The 22091-nt window shown below is 43.9% G+C and overlaps 1 protein-coding gene across 3 annotated transcripts in view; it reads left to right on the top strand.

Annotated features, from left to right (window-relative positions):
- The window catches only part of LOC141129495 (uncharacterized), a 260900-nt gene that overhangs the window by 122354 nt on the left and 116455 nt on the right, over window positions 1-22091 (top strand). For 2 of the 3 annotated variants that reach the window (XM_073617554.1, XM_073617552.1), the window contains 2 exons: window positions 15583-15918; window positions 16713-16964. In XM_073617554.1, coding sequence (XP_073473655.1) covers window positions 15583-15918; window positions 16713-16964 — 588 coding nt within the window. The remainder of the gene's footprint in view (window positions 1-15582; window positions 15919-16712; window positions 16965-22091) is intronic. The other variant, XM_073617553.1, reaches the window with a different exon arrangement.

The following is a 22091-nucleotide window of genomic DNA, read 5'->3' as shown; positions in this document are numbered from 1 at the left end:
CTTAAAAAGCCTGAAGTCGGTGCTTGGTTTTCGGGGTCCCGTATGTGGTTAGGCTCCCAAAAAGTCTCACACATGTGGTATCCCCGCACTCAGGAGAAGCAACAGAATATATTTTGGGGTGTAATTTGACATATTCCCATGGCATATTTGAGCAATATATCATTTAGTGACAACTTTGTGAAAACAAAGAAAAAAAAAATTTTTTTCCGCAACTTGTGTCACAGTATAAAATATTCCATGGACTTGACATGCCTCTCAGCAAATAGCTTGGGGTGTCTACTTTCTAAAATGGGGACATTTGGGGGGTTTTGAACTGTCCTGGCATTTTATGCACAATATTTAGAAGCTTATGTCACACATCACCCACTCTTCTAACCACTTGAAGACAAAGCCCTGACACTTTTTGTTTACATGAAAAAAAAAATATTTTTTTGCAAGAAAATTACTTTGAACCCCCAAACATTATATATTTGTTTACAGCAAATGCCCTACAGATTAAAATGGTGGGTGTTTCATTTTTTTTTCACACAGTATTTGCGCAGCGATTTTTCAAATGCATTTTTTTGGAAAAAAACACACTTTTTAAAATTTTAATGCACTAAAACACACTATATTGCCCAAATGTTTGATGAAATAAAAAAGATGATCTTAGGCCGAGTACATGGATACCAAACATGACATGCTTTAAAATTGCGCACAAACGTGCAGTGACGACAAACTAAATACATTTTTAAAAGCCTTTAAAAGCCTTTACAGATTACCACTTTAGAATTACAGAGGAAGTCTACTGCTAAAATTACTGCCCTCGATCTGACCTTCGCGGTGATACCTCACATGCATGGTGCAATTGCTGTTTACATTTGACGCCAGACCGACGCTTGCGTTCACCTTAGCGCCAGAGCAGGGGGGACATGGGTGCTTTTTTTTTTTCTTTATTATTTTTTTGCTTTTTTATCTTATTTTTAAACTGTTCCTTTCATTTTTTTAATCATTTTTATTGTTATCTCAGGGAATGTAAATATCCCCTATGATAGCAATATGTAGTGACAGGTACTCTTTTTTGAAAAAAATGGTGTCTATTAGACCCTAGATCTCTCCTCTGCCCTCAAAGCATCTGACCACACCAAGATCGGTGTGATAAAATGCTTTCCCAATTTCGCAATGGCGCTGTTTACATCCGGCGAAATCTAAGTCATGAAATGCTCGTAGCTTCCGGTTTCTTACACCATAGAGATGTTTGGAGCCATTCTGGTCTCTGATGAGCTCTATGGTGAGCTGGCCGAATCACCGGCTGCATTTTCAGGTTCCCTGTTGGGACAGGAGAGCCAGAGAAAAACATGGAAGACGGTGGGTGGGGGGCATTATCTCCCACTGCTTGTAAAAGCAGTCTAGAGGCTAATTAGCTGCTAGGATTGCTTTTACATGAAAGCTGACCGCTGGCTGAAAAGAATGATACTAGATAATACATAAACCTGCAGGCATCATTCTGGTATAACCACTCAAAGTCCAGCAACATACCAGTACGTTGCTGGTCCTTGTTGGGCATATATTGTAAACTTTTTTTTCATGCAGCCTATGGGCTGATTGAAAAAAAGATATTGATCGGTGGGTATGCCCACCATTAGAATACCGCCCTTCATCCACCCACTTCTAATGATGGTCATACATGCACCGTTTATATATGCCGAAGCATGGGGGCATCCGCCCCAAAAGGTAGGAGCAAATCGCTCCTCTGTCCCTGCTGCCCCCATGCTTTGGCATATATGCTCTTTTTTTAATTGTGATGGTGAAATCACCTCCTACAGCGCTAGAGTCATGACTTTATGTATCGTGGGAGCAAACGCTGTTGCTGTCAAGATAAATAAATCTGCGCTGCAACTGAATGGCGTACCTGCTAAGCAAATGATGGTTAACAATAAAACAAAGTAACATTATACAGTATAACAGTAAGACTTACCTGCAAAGCAAATACAAAAAAAAATATTAAAAAATAAAACATTTAACGCAACCTGTGCCTAAAATATATATATATATATATATATATATATATATATATATATATATATATACCGAAGCATGGGGGCATCCTCCCGCAAAAGTTAGGAGCAAATCGCTCCTCCACCCTCTGCTGCCCCCATGCTTTGGAATATATGCTGAAGTATGTAACTGTGGTGGTGAAATCACCACGGACAGCGCTGGAGTCATGGCTTTATGTATCGTGACCCTACATACTACACCCCCACATCACACACTACACTGACCCTACATACTACACCCCCACATCACAAACACTACAATGACCCTACATACTACACGCCCACATCACACACTACACTGACCCTACATACTACACCCCACATCACACACTACACTGACCCTACATACTACACCCCACATCACACACTACACTGACCCTACATACTACACCTCACATCACACACACTACACTGACCCTACATACTACACCCCCACATCACACACACTACACTGACCCTACATACTACACCCCCACATCACACACTACACTGACCCTACATACTACACTCCACATCACACACTACACTGACCCTACATACTAAACCCCCACATCACACACTACACTGACCTTACATACTACACCCCCACATCACACACTACACTGACCCTACATACTACACTCCACATCACACACTATACTGACCCTACATACTACACCCCCACATCACACACTACACTGACCCTACATACTACACCCCCACATCACACACTACACTGACCCTACATACTACACCCCCACATCACACACTACACTGACCCTACATACTACACCCCCACATCACACACTACACTGACCCTACATACTACACCCCCACATCACACACTACACTGACCCTACATACTACACCCCCACATCACACACTGCACTGACCCTACATACTACACACTACACTGACCCTACATACTACACCCCCACATCACACACTACACTGACCCTACATACTACACTCCACATCACACACTACACTGACCCTACATACTACACCCCCACATCACACACTACACTGACCTTACATACTACACCCCCACATCACACACTACACTGACCCTACATACTACACTCCACATCACACACTATACTGACCCTACATACTACACCCCCACATCACACACTACACTGACCCTACATACTACACCCCCACATCACACACTACACTGACCCTACATACTACACCCCCACATCACACACTACACTGACCCTACATACTACACCCCCACATCACACACTACACTGACCCTACATACTACACCCCCACATCACACACTACACTGACCCTACATACTATTCCCCACATTACACACTACACTGACCCTACATACTGCACCCCCACATCCCACACTACACTGACCCTACATACTACACTGCACATCACACACTACACTGACCCTACATACTACACCCCCATATCACACACTACACTGACCCTACTTACTACACCCCCACATCACACACACTACACTGACCCTACATACTACACCCCCACATCACACACTACACTGACCCTACATACTACACCCCCACATCACACACTACACTGACCCTACATACTACACCCCCACATCTCACACTACACTGTCCCTACATACTACACCCCCACATCTCACACTACACTGACCCTACATACTACACCCCACATCACAAACACTACACTGACCCTACATACTACACCCCCACATCACACACACTACACTGACCCTACATACTACACCCCCACATCACAAACACTACACTGAGCCTACATACTACACCCCCACATTACACACTACACTGACCCTACATACTGCACCCCCACATCCCACACTACACTGACCTTACATATTACACCCCCACATCACACACTACACTGACCCCACATACTACACTGCACATCACACACTACACTGACCCTACATACTACACCCCCATATCACACACTACACTGACCCTACATACTACGCCCCACAACACACACACTACACTGACCCTACATACTACCCCCCACATCACACACACTACACTGACCCTACATACTACAGCCCCACATCACACACCACACTGACCCTACATACTACACCCCCACATCACACACTACACTGACCCTACATACTACACCCCCACATCACACACTGCACTGACCCTACATACTACACCCCCACATCACACACTACACTGACCCTACATACTACACCCCCACATCACACACTACACTGACCCTACATAATACATCCCTACATCACACACTACACTGACCCTACATACTACACCCTCACATCACACACTACACTGACCCTACATACTATACCTCCACATCAAACACTACACTGACCCTACATACAACACCCCCACATCACACACTACACTGACCCTACATACTATACCCCCACATCACACACACTACACTGACCCTACAAATCCCCCCTCATCACATACTACACTGACCCTACATACTACACCCCACATCAAACACTACACTGAGCCTACATACTACACCTCCACATCACACACTACACTGACCCTACATACTACACCCCCACATCACACACTACACTGACTCTACATACTACACTCCACATCACACACTACACTGACCCTACATACTACACCCAAACATCACACACTACACTGACCCTACATACTACACCCCCACATCACACACTACACTGACCCTACATACTACACCCCACATCACACACACACTACACTGATCCTACATACTACACCCCCACATCACACACTACACTGACCCTACAAACTACACCCCACATCACACACACACTACACTGACCCTACATACTACACCCCCACATCACACACTACACTGACCCTACATACTACACCCCCACATCACACACTGCACTGACCCTACATACTACACCCCCACATCACACACTACACTGACCCTACATACTACACCCCCACATCACACACTACACTGACCCTACATAATACATCCCTACATCACACACTACACTGACCCTACATACTACACCCTCACATCACACACTACACTGACCCTACATACTACACCCCCACATCACACACACTACACTGACCCTACATACTACACCCCCACATCACACACTACACTGACCCTACATACTACACCCCACATCACACACACTACACTGACCCTACATACTGCACCCCCACATCCCACACTACACTGACCCTACATACTACACCCCCACATCACACACTACACTGACCCTACATAATACATCCCTACATCACACACTACACTGACCCTACATACTACACCCTCACATCACACACTACACTGACCCTACATACTACACCCCCACATCACACACACTACACTGACCCTACATACAACACCCCCACATCACACACTACACTGACCCTACATACTATACCCCCACATCACACACACTACACTGACCCTACAAATCCCCCCTCATCACATACTACACTGACTCTACATACTACACCCCACATCAAACACTACACTGAGCCTACATACTACACCTCCACATCACACACTACACTGACCCTACATACTACACCCCCACATCACACACTACACTGACTCTACATACTACACTCCACATCACACACTACACTGACCCTACATACTACACCCAAACATCACACACTACACTGACCCTACATACTACACCCCCACATCACACACTACACTGACCCTACATACTACACCCCACATCACACACACACTACACTGACCCTACATACTACACCCCCACATCACACACTACACTGACCCTACAAACTACACCCCACATCACACACACACTACACTGACCCTACATACTACACCCCCACATCACACACTACACTGACCCTACAAACTACACCCCCACATCACATACTACACTGACCCTACATACTACACCCCCACATCACACACTACACTGACCCTACATACTACACCCCCCACATCACACACACTACACTGACCCTACATACTACACCCCCCACATCACACACACTACACTGACCCTACATACTATACCCCCACATCACACACACTACACTGACCCTACAAATCCCCCCCCCATCACACACTACACTGACCCTACATACTACACCCCACATCAAACACTACACCGAGCCTACATACTACACCTCCACATCACACACTACACTGACCCTACATACTACACCTCCACATCACACACTACACTGACCCTACATACTACACCCCCACATCACACACTACACTGACCCTACATACTACACCCCACATCACACACACACTACACTGACCCTACATACTACACCCCCACATCACACACTACACTGACCCTACAAACTACACCCCCACATCACACACTACACTGACCCTACATACTACACCCCCCACATCACACACACTACACTGACCCTACATACTACACCCCCACATCACACACACACTACACTGACCCTACATACTACACCCCCCACATCACACACTACACTGACCCTACATACTACACTCCACATCACACACTACACTGACCCTACATACTACACCCCCACATCACACACTACACTGACCCTACATACTACACCTCACATCACACACACTACACTGACCCTACATATTACACCCCACATCACACACTACACTGACCCTACATACTACACCCCACATCACACACTACACTGACCCTACATACTACACCCCCACATCACACACAAAACACTGACCCTACATACTACGCCCCCACATCACACACTACACTGACCCTACATACTACACCCCACATCACACACACTACACTGACCCTACATACTACACCCCCACATCACACACACTACACTGACCCTACATACTACACCCCCACATCAGACACACTACACTGACCCTACATACTACACCCCACATCACACACACTACACTGACCCTACATACTGCACTCCCACATCACACACACTACACTGACCCTACATACTACACTCCACATCACACACTACACTGACCCTACATACTAGACCTCCACATCACACACACTACACTGACCCTACATACTACACCCCCACATCACACACACTACACTGACCCTACATACTACACCCCCACATCAGACACTACACTGACCCTACATACTGCACCCCCACATCACACACACTACACTGACCCTACATACTACACCTCCACAATACACACTACACTGACCCTACATACTACACCCCCACATCACACACTACACAGACCTTACATACTACACCCCACATCACACACTACACTGACCCTACATACTACACCCCACAACACACACTACACTGACCCTACATACTACACCTCACATCACACACTACACTGAACCTACATACTACACCCGCACATCACAAACTACACTGACCCTACATACTACACCCCCACATCACACACTACACTGACCCTACATACTACACCCTCACATCACACACTACACTGACCCTACATACTACACCCCCACATCACACACACTACACTGACCCTACATACTACACCTCCACATCACACACAATACACTGACCCTTCATACTACACCCCACATCACACACACTACACTGACCCTACATACTACACCCCCACATCACACACTCCACTGACCCTACATATTACACCCCCACATCACACACTACACTGACACTACATACTACACCCTACATCACACACTACACTGACCCTACATACTACACCCCCACATCACACTACACTGACCCTACATACTACACCCCCACATCACACACTACACTGACCCTTCATACTAGACCTCCACATCACACACACTACACTGACCCTACATACAACACCCCCACATCACACACACTACACTGACACTACATACTACACCCTCACATCACACACACTACACTGACCCTACATACTACACCCCCACATCACACACACTACACTGACCTTACATACTACACCCCCACATCACAAACACTACACTGAGCCTACATACTACACCCCACATCACACACTACACTGACCCTACATACTACACCCCACATCACACACTACACTGACCCTACATACTACACCCCACATCACACACACACTACACTGACCCTACATACTACACCCCACATTACACACTACACTGACCCTACATACTGCACCCCCACATCACACACACTACACTGACCCTACATACTACACCCCACATCACACACTACACTGACCCTACATACTACACCCCCACATCACACACTACACTGACCCTACATACTACACCCCCACATCACACACTACACTGACCCTACATACTACACCCCACATCACACACACTACACTGACCCTTCATACTTCCCCCACATCACACACTACACTGACCTTACATACTACACCCCCACATCACACACACTACACTGACCTTACATACTACACCCCACATCACACACACTACACTGACCTTACATACTACACCCCACATCACACACACTACACTGACCCTTCATACTTCCCCCACATCACACACTACACTGACCCTACATACTACACCTCCACATCACACACAATACACTGACCTTACATACTACACCCCCCACATCACACACTACACTGACCCTGCATACTACACCCCCCACATCACACACTACACTGACCCTACATACTACACCTCCACATCACACACAATACACTGACCTTACATACTACACCCCCCACATCACACACTACACTGACCCTGCATACTACACCCCCCACATCACACACTACACTGACCCTACATACTACACCTCCACATCACACACAATACACTGACCTTACATACTACACCCCCCACATCACACACTACACTGACCCTACATACTACACCCCACATCACACACACTACACTGACCCTACATACTACACCCCACATCACACACACTACACTGACCCTACATACTACACCCCACATCACACACACTACACTGACCCTACATACTACACCCCCACATCACACACACTACACTGACCCTACATACTACACCCCCACATCACACACTACACTGACCCTACATACTACACTCCACATCACACACTACACTGACACTACATTCTATACCTCCACATCACACACACTACACTGACCCTACATACTACACCCCCACATCACACACACTACACTGACCCTACATACTACACCCCCACATCACACACTACACTGACCCTACATACTACACCCCACATCACACACACTACACTGACCCTACATACTACACCCCCACATCACACACTACACTGACCCTACATACTACACCCCCACATCAGACACTACACTGACCCTACATACTACACCTCCACATCACACACTACACTGACCCTACATACTACACCCCACATCACACACACTACACTGACCCTACATACTACACCCCCACATCACACACTACACTGACCCTACATACTACACCCCCACATCAGACACTACACTGACCCTACATACTACACCTCCACATCACACACTACACTGACCCTACATACTACACCCCCACATCACACACTACACTGACACTACATACTACACCCTCACATCACACACACTACACTTACCCTACATACTACACCCCACATCACACACTACACTGACCCTACATACTACACCCCCACATCACACACTACACTGACCCTACATACTACACCCCCACATCACACACTACACTGACCCTACATACTACACCCCCACATCAGACACTACACTGACCCTACATACTACACCCCACATCACACACACTACACTGACCCTACATACTACACCCCCACATCACACACTACACTGACCCTACATACTACACCCCCACATCAGACACTACACTGACCCTACATACTACACCCCCACATCACACACTACACTGACCCTACATACTACACCCCACATCACACACTACACTGACCCTACATACTACACCCCCACATCACACACTACACTGACCCTACATACTACACCCCCACATCACACACTACACTGACACTACATACTACACCCTCACATCACACACACTACACTTACCCTACATACTACACCCCACATCACACACTACACTGACCCTACATACTACACCCCCACATCACACACTACACTGACCTTACATACTACACCCCCACATCAGACACTACACTGACCCTACATACTACACCCCACATCACACACACTACACTGACCCTACATACTACACCCCCACATCACACACTACACTGACCCTACATACTACACCCCCACATCAGACACTACACTGACCCTACATACTACACCCCCACATCACACACACTACACTGACCCTACATACTACACCCCCACATCACACACTACACTGACCCTACATACTACACCCCCACATCACACACTACACTGACCCTACATACTACACCCCCACATCAGACACTACACTGACCCTACATACTACACCCCACATCACACACACTACACTGACCCTACATACTTCATCCCCACATCACACACAGTACACTGACACTACATACTACACCCCACATCACACACACTACACTGACCCTACATACTACACCCCACATCACACACACTACACTGACCCTACATACTACACCCCCACATCACACACACTACACTGACCCTTCATACTACACCCCCACATCAGACACTACACTGACCCTACATACTACACCCCACATCACACACACTACACTGACCCTACATACTTCATCCCCACATCACACACAGTACACTGACACTACATACTACACCCCACATCACACACTACACTGACCCTACATACTACACCCTCACAACACACACTACACTGACCCTACATACTACACCCACACATCACACACACTACACTGACCCTTCATACTATACCCCCACATCACACACACTACACTGACCCTTCATACTTCCCCCACATCACACACTACGCTGACCTTACATACTACACCCCCACACCACACACTACACTGACCCTACATACTAAACCCCCACATCACACACTACACTGACCCTACATACTACACCCCCACATCACACACTACACTGACCCTACATACTACACCTCCACATCACACACAATACACTGACCTTACATACTACACCCCCACATCACACACACTACACTGACCCTACATACTACACCCCTACATCACACACTACACTGACCCTACATACTACACCCCCACATCACACACTACACTGACCCTACATACTACACCCCCACATCACACACTACACTGACCCTACATACTACACCCCTACATCACACACTACACTGACCCTACATACTACACCCCCCACATCACACACTACACTGACCCTACATACTACACTCCCACATCACACACTACACTGACCCTACATACTACACCCCACATCACACACTACACTGACCCTACATACTACACCCCCACATCACACACTACACTGACCCTACATACTACACACTACACTGACCCTACATACTACACTCCCACATCACACACACTACACTGACCCTACATACTACACCCCACATCACACACACACTACACTGACCTTACATACTACACCCCCACATCACACACTACACTGACCCTACATACTACACCCCCACATCACATACTACACTGACCCTACATACTACACCTCCACATTACACACACTACACTGATATCACATGGAGCATGGAGGGGCCCTTGTCTAGTAGAGAGTATGGGGCCCCATGATTTCTAAAGGCAGTCCTGTGTTGTTTTTAATGAGGTTTGGTTTCTACATCTGAATTTTTTATATATGCTTAAAGAAGGGGGGTATGGTGGGACTTTAGGTGAGGAACCCATACTGTATATACAATATATATATATATATATATATATACACTGTATATGTGCACCTCCATCCCTGTTCATTGAGATACAATGGGAGAGGTTGGGACTTTAAATGATACAAGTAATAACCAACTAGGTGAAAAAGTATTAATTTATTTATTAGCATAAACAATGTGAAGACATTACATTGGGTACATAAATAACATTCATTTCTTGTATACAAGACACATCATAAAAAGGTTTTTTACCTGAATATAGAAAATACTCATTGCAATTGACCGTATGGTAAGACATAATATAAAGTGTCATGGGGTCTATAGTGTAATGAAATGATAAACATTTGTATGATTAGATTGTATATTAGAGTCAAGGCTTGTACATAAAGTGGTTAAAACCCTTCATAGAAATCGACACTGCATCCTATAAAGCTCAACGCGTTTCGTGGATTCATTCCACTCATCAGGAGTGGATTCTGGACATTTCTGCAAAAATTATATATGGACACCATTGTAGTCTAGCTTAAAATCCAAGTATTGAAAAAGAAGTAAAATCGGGAGGAGAAAAGTTATCCACCAACCCGAAGTGACTTACATAGAGTGTTGGATTCAGCCTATGTGATCCTGTAAATAAGGGACCACTAGAGATGTCTATCCCGGGAGCTGAGGTCATAGAGGTCCATAGGAGCATCGGGCACATACACAACTCTTCCCAGAAGGATGAAGGTCTCCATATTGTGCTAAGTAATAGAGCCAAATAACGTCTCCAAAGCTATCTATAAGAGAAATGAATGTATATGAGTGTGACCAATCAGATGCTGCCACCTCAGAGTGATAGATAGAGCTCATACCCGTCAGGAATGGAGAAGAACCAGAAGATGTGAGTTGGAGAATGTCACCTCGTGTCACCAGAAGGTGAAGATAGAGCACTGAGAGTTTCATGGAGAATTACCTCTCTCCAAAAGAAGCAGAAAATAGAATGAGAGATGTGAATGAATGAAAAGGGAACCCAAGTGAATTCCCTTCTGGTACTACGTGATCCCATGATCCAAGTATGGAGTACAATACCATCAAATAGTGCAGCAGGGAAGCCGATCTGCTTCATGTGGGGATGTATATATGACACCGACATGTCCCCCGGGTAGACATGTGCCGTTTGTTTCATTGAAATTCAGACGAATATTCATTTTTCGGAAAAACAGATGTATCCAAATTACAATAGTACCAAATTTAACCACCTAAAAACCAGAAGGATTTACCCCCTTCATGACTGGGCCATTTTTTGCGATTCGGCGCTGCGTCGCTTTAACTGACAATTGCGCGGTTGTGCGACGTTGTAGAAAAACAAAATTGTTGTCCTTATTTTCCCACAAATAAAGCTTTCTTTTGATGGTATTTGATCACCTCTGCTGTTTTTATTTTTTGCGCTATAAACAAAAAAGTGTGAAATATTTTTTACTTTTTGCTCCCTAAAAAAGATAAAAAAAAAAATTTCTTCCTCAGTTTAGGCCGATATGTATTCTTCTACAGATTTTTGGTAAAAAAAAAAAAAAAATCACAATAAGCGTATATTGATTGGTTTGCACAAAAAGTTATAGCATCTACAAATAGGGGATTCGTTTATGGCATTTTTATTATTTTTTTTTACTAGTAATGGCAGTGACCTGCGATTTTTATTGGGACTGCGACATTGCGGACACTTTTGACACTTTTTTTGGGACCGATGACATTTATACAGCGATCAGAGCTAAAAATAGCCACTGATTACTGTATAAATGACACTGGCAGTGAAGGGGTTAATACCAGGGGGTGATCAAGGGGTTAAGTGTGTCCTAGGGAGTGATTCTAACTGTGGGGGGAGGGGACTGACTGGAGGAGGAGACTGATCGCTGTTCATACTTAGTTTGAACAACAACAGATCTGTCTCCTCTCTCCTGACAGAATGGAGATCTGTCTGTTTACATTGAGAGATCTCCATTGTGTCTCTCTCTTAGGAACAATCGCAGGTGCCCAGCAGACATCCCTGCCCCCGGGCACCGGCTTCGCTCTGTGGGCGTGCGTACGCACCCTAGTGGTCCTAAAGTGGCCAACATATAGCTACGCCGAATAGGTTCTATAGAATAGAAAATAAAAGAACAGAATAGATTAGAATATAATAGAATAGAATAATATAGAATATAAGCATCTTCTGAAATTTGAATTTTAAATAGAATAAATGTAAATTCAAATACATAAGAGAAGAATAGAATAGACAAAAAGAATAGAATAGACTATAATATAATAGAAAATTTAAAAAAAACAAATGAATAGATAGAATATAACCATTTCCCAAAATTCAAATAGACTCAATTTTGAATTTGAATAGAAAAGAATAGATCAGAATAGAATAGAAAATAACAGAATAGTATAGAAAAAGCAGAATAGAATAGAAAGAATATAACCATCTACCAAAATTTGAATTTCGAATAGAATTTGAATTGAAAAGTATAGAATAGAAAAAACAATAATAGAATAAAATAAACAGAATCAATTTCAATTTTAATAGAATAGAAAATAATAGAGTAGAATAGAATATAAAAATAACACAATAGTATAGAAAAAAAGAACATAATAGAATAGAATAGAATGAATATAACCATCTTTCTATTCTAATCTATTATTTTCTATTCTGTTCAAATTGATTGTTTTAGAATTTTGGGAAATGCTTATATTCTTTTTATTCTATTGTTTTTTTTAATTGTATTCTTTTTCTATCTGTTTATTCTATTCTATTATTTTATTTTTTATTCTATTCTATCCTTTTCTATTCTATTCTTTTCTTTTCAAACTCAATCCGAAACTCAAATTTTGGAAGATGGTTATATTCTTTCTATTGTATTCTACTCTATTCTTTTCTATTCTATTCAAATTCAAATTGATTCTATTTGAATTTTGGACAATTTTATATTATTTCTATTCTATTTTATTCTATTCTATTTTAATTCTATTCTTTTCTATTCTATTTGAATTTCAGAAGATGGTTATAATCTTTCTATTTAATTCTATTCTTTTTTTATTCTATTCTATTCCATTTTATTCTATTTGTTTCCATTCTGTTCTTTTATTTTCTATCCTATTTTGTTCTGTTTTACTTTATTATATTCTATTATTTTCTATTCTATTCTATTTTTTTCTATTCTATTCCTTTATTTTCTATTCTGTTTTATTTTCTTTGGAAATAGGAAAACAATTCGAATTTGAAAACTTTTCAAATTCAAAAACTATTTCAAAACTTTTTGAATCCATCTGAATTTGAATTAGAAAATTAAAATCAATTTGAATATAAACAAAGCGATTTCCGAAAATGAATTAAACGGATTAAACAAATTTAACTAAACAAATTTTATGTAAATAACAAATCGAAACAAAACAAATGTTTTCGTTCTTCACGTTTCCCCCCCCAGGCCTCTCCCAACGTCACGCTGGCATGATAAATAGTGGGAGGAGTCACCGCCAAGAAATTGGTGCCAAACCCCCCACACATGAATCAGCCAAGATGGCGGAAAGCACGCCAGCACAGTGACACAGAAGAATGACATCACATGTGTGGCCCTCATGTGCTGTGCCGATGTGCATGAGGACCCCGGCCCGCCCCATCCCCCACACCCAGAGGGCGGACAAGGAGGGATAGGGGGCGGGGCCCGGTGCCCATCGCAGCTCCCGGGTACTAGACAACAAGCCCCTCCCACTGATCCAGATGTTGGATTTTTTATTCATTAGTCTCATGAGATTCCAGATGGTTCTACATCAATGTGTGTTATATGAGGGGGGAGGGGAGAGTACACTGTGACCTGACTGGGATCTGTATTCTGTCTGTACAGGAAATGTCCCGGAGGAAATATTCACCCGGCTGGAATCTGACCTTCTCATCCCCATCAGACGTCATCTCATCCTCAACCATAGAGATAGAGGGAGATGTGACCTAATTGAATGGAGATATAAAGACCAAACCAGAGATTATTACACCAGAATATTTATACACAGGGGATGTACACTGAGGAAATCTGAGGACGAACTCTTCTCCAATATAAGATTATCAGAGAATGGAAGTCTGATCATATCCAATGTGACTCCAGAGAATGACGGGAGATACAGTGTGGATATATACAGTAGAGGAGACCGTATACAGAGAGATGATTACATCGTCCATGTAGAAGGTAAGTCCATCCAACCCCCACCCCCAGTCCTAGCAGTGTCCTCCCCACTCCGTGTCTTTATATACATCGTCCATGTAGAAGGTAAGTCCATCCAACCCCCACCCCCAGTCCTAGCAGTGTCCTCCCCGCTCCGTGTCTTTATATACACCGTCCATGTAGAAGGTAAGTCCATCCAACCCCCACCCCCAGTCCTAGCAGTGTCCTCCCCGTGTCTTTCTATCCATACATTATATAGTAGAAGATCTGGGAGAGACGTATGTACAATGTCCTCTGATTACTGCCCCATCCTCACCATTCCCTGTGGATTCACATCTGCAGTGCTCAGCCCTCCTGAAGTTGCTGTGATCTGAACTGTGCTGTGCCTTCTGCTCGGGGTCCCCATGTGGTAGATGTGACCATTGATGGCGGGGTGACAGATCTCCAATGGAGGGCGGAGCTTCTGCCAACACCAACCAATCAGGTTTCACCTCTTAGGAAAGAGTCGTCTCTAATAGGAGTTTCTGTCATATTTCAGGTTGTCAGTAATATAATGAGCTTCTTCAGTAGATTCTAAATGTTTTGTCAGGAAATAAAAGTTGTGTGGGGTGACAACACTGATGGGGGTCACATGACTGAAGAAAATGGGTGTGATGTTAGTGGGGGGATTTAGTGTTGGGGGAGGGGTGCACACAGACACAATCTATCTCCTCCAGTCTCCAGGAAGATGTCTGCACACCTGATTATAGGTAAGGATGGGGGAGGGGCATGCTGTGTATATATTGGATCTGATCAATGGAAATGATTGTCTCTCTCAGTTCCAGTATCGGTTCCGCTCCTCCATGTCTCATGTCTCCAGGATGGCAGCGCTGAGATCTCCTGCAGGGTGGAGGAGGGGACTAAGCCAAATATCCGTCTATCTGTGATTGGAGGATCCCAGGAGAGATATTCCGCATCCGCCAATCACATTACAGCCTTTGTGAGGTCACCGGGGCCCTGGAATATCACCTGTACTGTGGAGAATGGGGTCAGCCAGTCGGAGGAGAGCAGAGCCGGGGTCACCTGTCCAGGTGAGGAGACATCAGAAGTGGATGGAGAAATGTCTGTAGATGACAATATAAAGGGATTTTCTTCTAAGAGAATAGGTGTAGATACCCCTCCTTTCTATTCACCCCTTGTCTCCGCCCCCTTCCCACCTCCCAGTTTTAGAGAATACAGAACCATTCATTTTGGGATGCCATGTAATTTGTATGAATTATAATTATAATCCCATCAACAATAGATCCCCAAGTAGCACTATACCCCTCCCGGCAACAGTAGATTCCCCCAGCAATAATAGACCCCTCCTAACAACAATAGATTTCTCAGCAACAATAGACACCCCAGTAACAATAGATCCACCCCAGATACAATAGACCTTCTCCAACTACAACTGATCTCCCAGCAGCCAGCAACAGTAGATCCCTCCCAGCAACATAAGACCCCACAGCAACAATAGATCCCCCATTAGCAACAATAAACCTCCCAGCTACAACAGACCCGCCCAATAGATCCGCACAATAGATCCCTGTGACAATAGATCTCCCAGCAGACAGCAACAATAGACCCTCCAGCACCCCCCAGCATCCCTTCCATTACACACATTCAGTGCTGGAGGTGCCGAAACTGCGTTCCCCCTGAATAAAAGTGCTGACAATATATATTTTTCTAACCAACCCCCCCCATTAAAATTCTGTTTTTTTTTATGTTTAAGGTCATCAAGTTATCTGTAGAGAAAGTACATTTTTAAATTGTACTCAGATTCTCCTTATGGATTGTTTTAGGAAAAGGAAGAAGCTACTGAAATTAGACCTGGGGTGTGCCGTGGTCACATGGTCAGTATTCCTAAAAGGGGGCATACCCGAGTATAATTATAAAGGAAAGTAAAAGAAAGAAGGGGAATGGATGGGTGGGATACATGAGCCAACGTCGACATGGAAGGAGGGACAGAGGGGAGGCTTTATGCAGCCCGACTCCTCCCACAAACACAGGCTGACTTGCGGTCAGCCTTACACTTGTACTCAGAGTCTCCTTATGAATTGTTTTAGGAAAAGGAAGACGCTATGGAAACTAGACCTGGGGTGTGCCTTGGTCACGTGGTCAGTATACCAAAAAGGGGGCAAAAATAAAGACAGTGTGAAGAAGCTATCAAAAATTTATTACAAAACTGAAATTTAACAATCAATCAGTCAAAACATCAACGCCTGTGACCAGAGAATCCGGGATATATCTAGAGAAGCAAGATGACTTCCATCTACCTAACTTTTTGATCACATGAACTGGGACCCCTTGGCGAGAGGCTGCGGAAGCTGCCCCAATTCTAAAAGAATGGCCCGAATACGCCTTTGGGTCCAAACCCAAATTGGCCAGAAGGGTGCACAAATGATGCACAAACTGAGCTGTAGAGAGGGGAGCACTAGGGAAAGGCAATAGTGGACTGTCCCTAGGCCTGTCCACTGTTGCCCTTACAAGCTGGTCTAAGACCAAAACTGGCCACCATGCATTGTTGGTCTTGAAGAACCCAATGACGGTGCCGACTCACAGCTGCTGCGTCTTACAAGTATGCAGACACAACTGAAAGTAGTCAGGGAACCTGACTAACTGATTGGCCAAAAGAATACGGGATCCTAGCCCAGAAAAGATAAACTCCCAGGCCTCAAGAAACCATAAAATGACAGATACATAGCTGCCTTAAGCACTAAGCTAGGCAGCAACCTAAAGGGAGATCTGGCAAGTGAATCCAACATGCCCCGGAATATCTGCCCCGTGATGGGCAGTCTGCTAGCTACAGCAGGAGGGCTACTCTTCTGAATCCCTTTGAGGATAGCTTTAATGGGGTGTGCTGAAAAAATGGATGGCCTGCTGGGGTCCCGTAAGGACAAAATGTGCTGAATGCCTGCTAAATATGTCCTAGTGGTGCCACGCGCCAGCTTAAGCTGAGAGTGGCAAAAGGCAGTGAAAGCTAGTAAATCCTGAACGCTGTAGCCATCAACTTCAGGATACAGAGCCTGGAAGGCCTGGAAAACATTCCAGGCTGTGACGTATGCCTTCCTGGTGTTCACTGACAATGACTTGTCAATCAAAGCTGCCGTGACAGCCCAGTGGGTATCTAGTCCATCATTAATTGAAGAAAGTGTGGGGCTGGAGTGGCGCCAGCATCAGCGTCTGGGACCTGCTGGAAAAACACTGAGTAATTTAACCGGGACAGTGCATCTGCCGCTACATTGTCTACACCATTGAAGAATCTGCAGTGTATGTGGAAGTTAAATCGGAGGGAGAGCCAAATGAGCCTACGTACAAAAGACATTATGAATAAAGACCTAGATCAGTAGCTTTAGCTGAACACTGTGCACTACACTAACTTGTAGCTTTAGCTGAACACTGTGAGGAGGACGCACTACACTAACTTATAGCTTTAGCTGACCACTGTGCAGAGGTCGCACTACACTAACTTGTAGCTTTAGCTGAACACTGTGCACTACACTAACTTGTAGCTTTAGCTGTGAGGAGGATGCACTACACTAACTGTAAATAGTGTAGCTGCCTGACTGTGGTACTAATAGGATCAGAAGAACTCCAGTAATTTTCTTCAGGTAGCTGTACTGTAACAACACCTGCCTGCCTGTAGGAAGATAATAACAGGAATGGATCTAGCTAAACTGAATACAGTGTGTGTATGTATATATATATATATATATATATATATATATATATATATATATATATACTGTGTATATATATATATATATATATATATATATATATGTATATAACACCTGGGATGCATATATATATATATATATATATATATACACAATACACTGTAAGTGCAGCTAACTGACTGACTGTCCTGCCTAATCTATCTAACTCAAATCAAATGACACTGTCTCTCTCTCTCAACGCCGGAACACACTACACAGGGCCAACGAGCAGGTGGCCTTATATAGTGTGGGGCGTGTACTAAATCCCCTGAGCCATAATTGGCCAAATCCACCCTGGCTTTGGCCAATTACAGCTCTCTCTACAGACGGCGCTGTGATTGGCCAAGCATGCGGGTCACAGTGCATGCTTGGCCAATCATCAGCCAGCAATGCACTTCGATGCCGCAGTGAATTATGAGCCGTAACGCACCATGCGAATTTGGCGCGAACGGACCATATCTTTCCCATTTCGGCGAACGGACGAACAGACGATGTTCGAGTCGAACCTGGGTTCGACTCGAACACGAAGCTCATCCCTAGTGCTAAGTAATAGAGCCAAATAACGGCTCCAAAGCGATCTATAAGAGAAATGAATGTATATGAGTGTGACCAATCAGATGCTGCTACCTCAGAGTGATAGATAGAGCTCATACCCGTCAGGAATGGAGAAAAACCAGAAGATGTGAGTTGGAGAATGTCACCTCGTGTCACCAGAAGGTGAAGATAGAGCTCTGAGAGTTTCATGGAGAATTACCTCTCTCCAAAAGAAGCAGAAAATAGAATGAGAGATGTGAATGAATGAAAAGGGAATCCAACGCCCAAGTGAATTCCCTTCTGGTACTACGTGATCCCATGATCCAAGTATGGAGTACAATACCATCAAATAGTGCAGCAGGGAAGCCGATCTGCTCCATGTGGGGATGTATATATGACACCGACATGTCCCCCGGGTAGACGTCTGCCGTTTGTTTTGTTCTGAATTGAAATTCGGATGAATTTTCATTTTTCGAATTTCAAAATTACAATAGTACCGAATTTAACCACTTGCCGACCAGCGCACGACAATGTACGTCCAAACTTTGGCGGCGGATACCATTGTTATGGCAGCAGCTAGCTGCCATGACCTTGGTATCCCCGTTTTCGTGCGGCAGTCGGCTTTCTGATAAAAGTGGTGCCTGCGGTGGATTCGCCGCAAGATCACTTTTATCGGTGGCGGGAGAGGGGTCCCCCCTCCCGCCGCGATCCAGTGCCCTCCGGCGATCGCATCCTGTCAGTGCTGTGCATGAAGATGAGTGAGGCTAAGATGGCGCCCACTCGTCTCCATGACACTGCTGGGCGGAAGCGATGTCAAAACGTCACTTCCGTCCACACCTCTTAAAGGCATATTTTTTTCAATGTCATTTTTTTAAATGACATTTTTTTTTATTGCATTTTAGTGTAAATATGAGAACTGAGGTCTTTTTGACCCCACATCTCATATTTAAGAGGTCCTGTCATACTTTTTTCTATTACAAGGGATGTTTACATCCCTTGTAATAGAAATAAAAGTGACAATTTTTTTTAAAACAGTGTAAAAATAAATAAAATAATGTAAAATAAATAATAAAAATAATTTTTTTTTTAAAACCCCCTCCCGACGAGCTTGCACGCAGAAGCGAACGCATACGCGAGTAGCGCCCGCATATGAAAACGGTGGTCAAATCACACATGTGAGGTATCGCCGCGATCAGTAGAGCAAGAGCAATAATTCTAGCCCTAGACCTCCTCTGTAACGCAAAACATGCAACCTGTAGAATTTTTTAAACGTCGCCCATGGAGATTTTTGAGGGTAAAAGTTTGACGCCATTCCACGAGCGGGTGCAATTTTGAAGCTTGACATGTTGGGTATCAATTTACTTGGCATAACATTATATTTCACAATATAAAAAAATTGGGCTAACTTTACTGTTGTTTTATTTTTTTATTCAAAAAAGTGCATTTTTTCCAAAAAAAGTGCGCTTATAAGACCGCTGCGCAAATACGGTGCAAAAAAAAGTATTGCAACAACCGCCATTTTATTCTCCAGGGTGTTAGAAAAAAAAACAATATATAATGTTTGGGGGTTCTAAGTAATTTTCTAGCAAAAAAAACTGTTTTAAACATGTAAACAACTGAAATCCAAAACGAGGCTGGTCCTTAAGTCGTTAAGGACCAGAAGGATTTGTCCCCTTAATGACCAGGCCATTTTTTGCAATTCAGCACTGTGTCACTTTAACTGACAATTGAGCAGTCGTGCGATGTTATAGAAAAACAAAATTGACGTCTTTTTTTCCCACAGATATTCTTTTGGTGGCATTTGATCATCTCTGCGGTTTTTATTTTTTGCGCTATAAACAAAAAAAGAGTGACATTTATAAAAATAGAAATATTTTTGACTTTTTGCTATAATAAAAATGCCCCCAAAAAAGATTAAAAAAA

Source organism: Aquarana catesbeiana, linkage group LG02 (genome assembly GCF_042186555.1).
Source record: "Aquarana catesbeiana isolate 2022-GZ linkage group LG02, ASM4218655v1, whole genome shotgun sequence".
Classification (NCBI taxonomy): Eukaryota; Metazoa; Chordata; class Amphibia; order Anura; family Ranidae; genus Aquarana; species Aquarana catesbeiana.
This window is presented reverse-complemented; position numbering and strand designations above follow the sequence as displayed.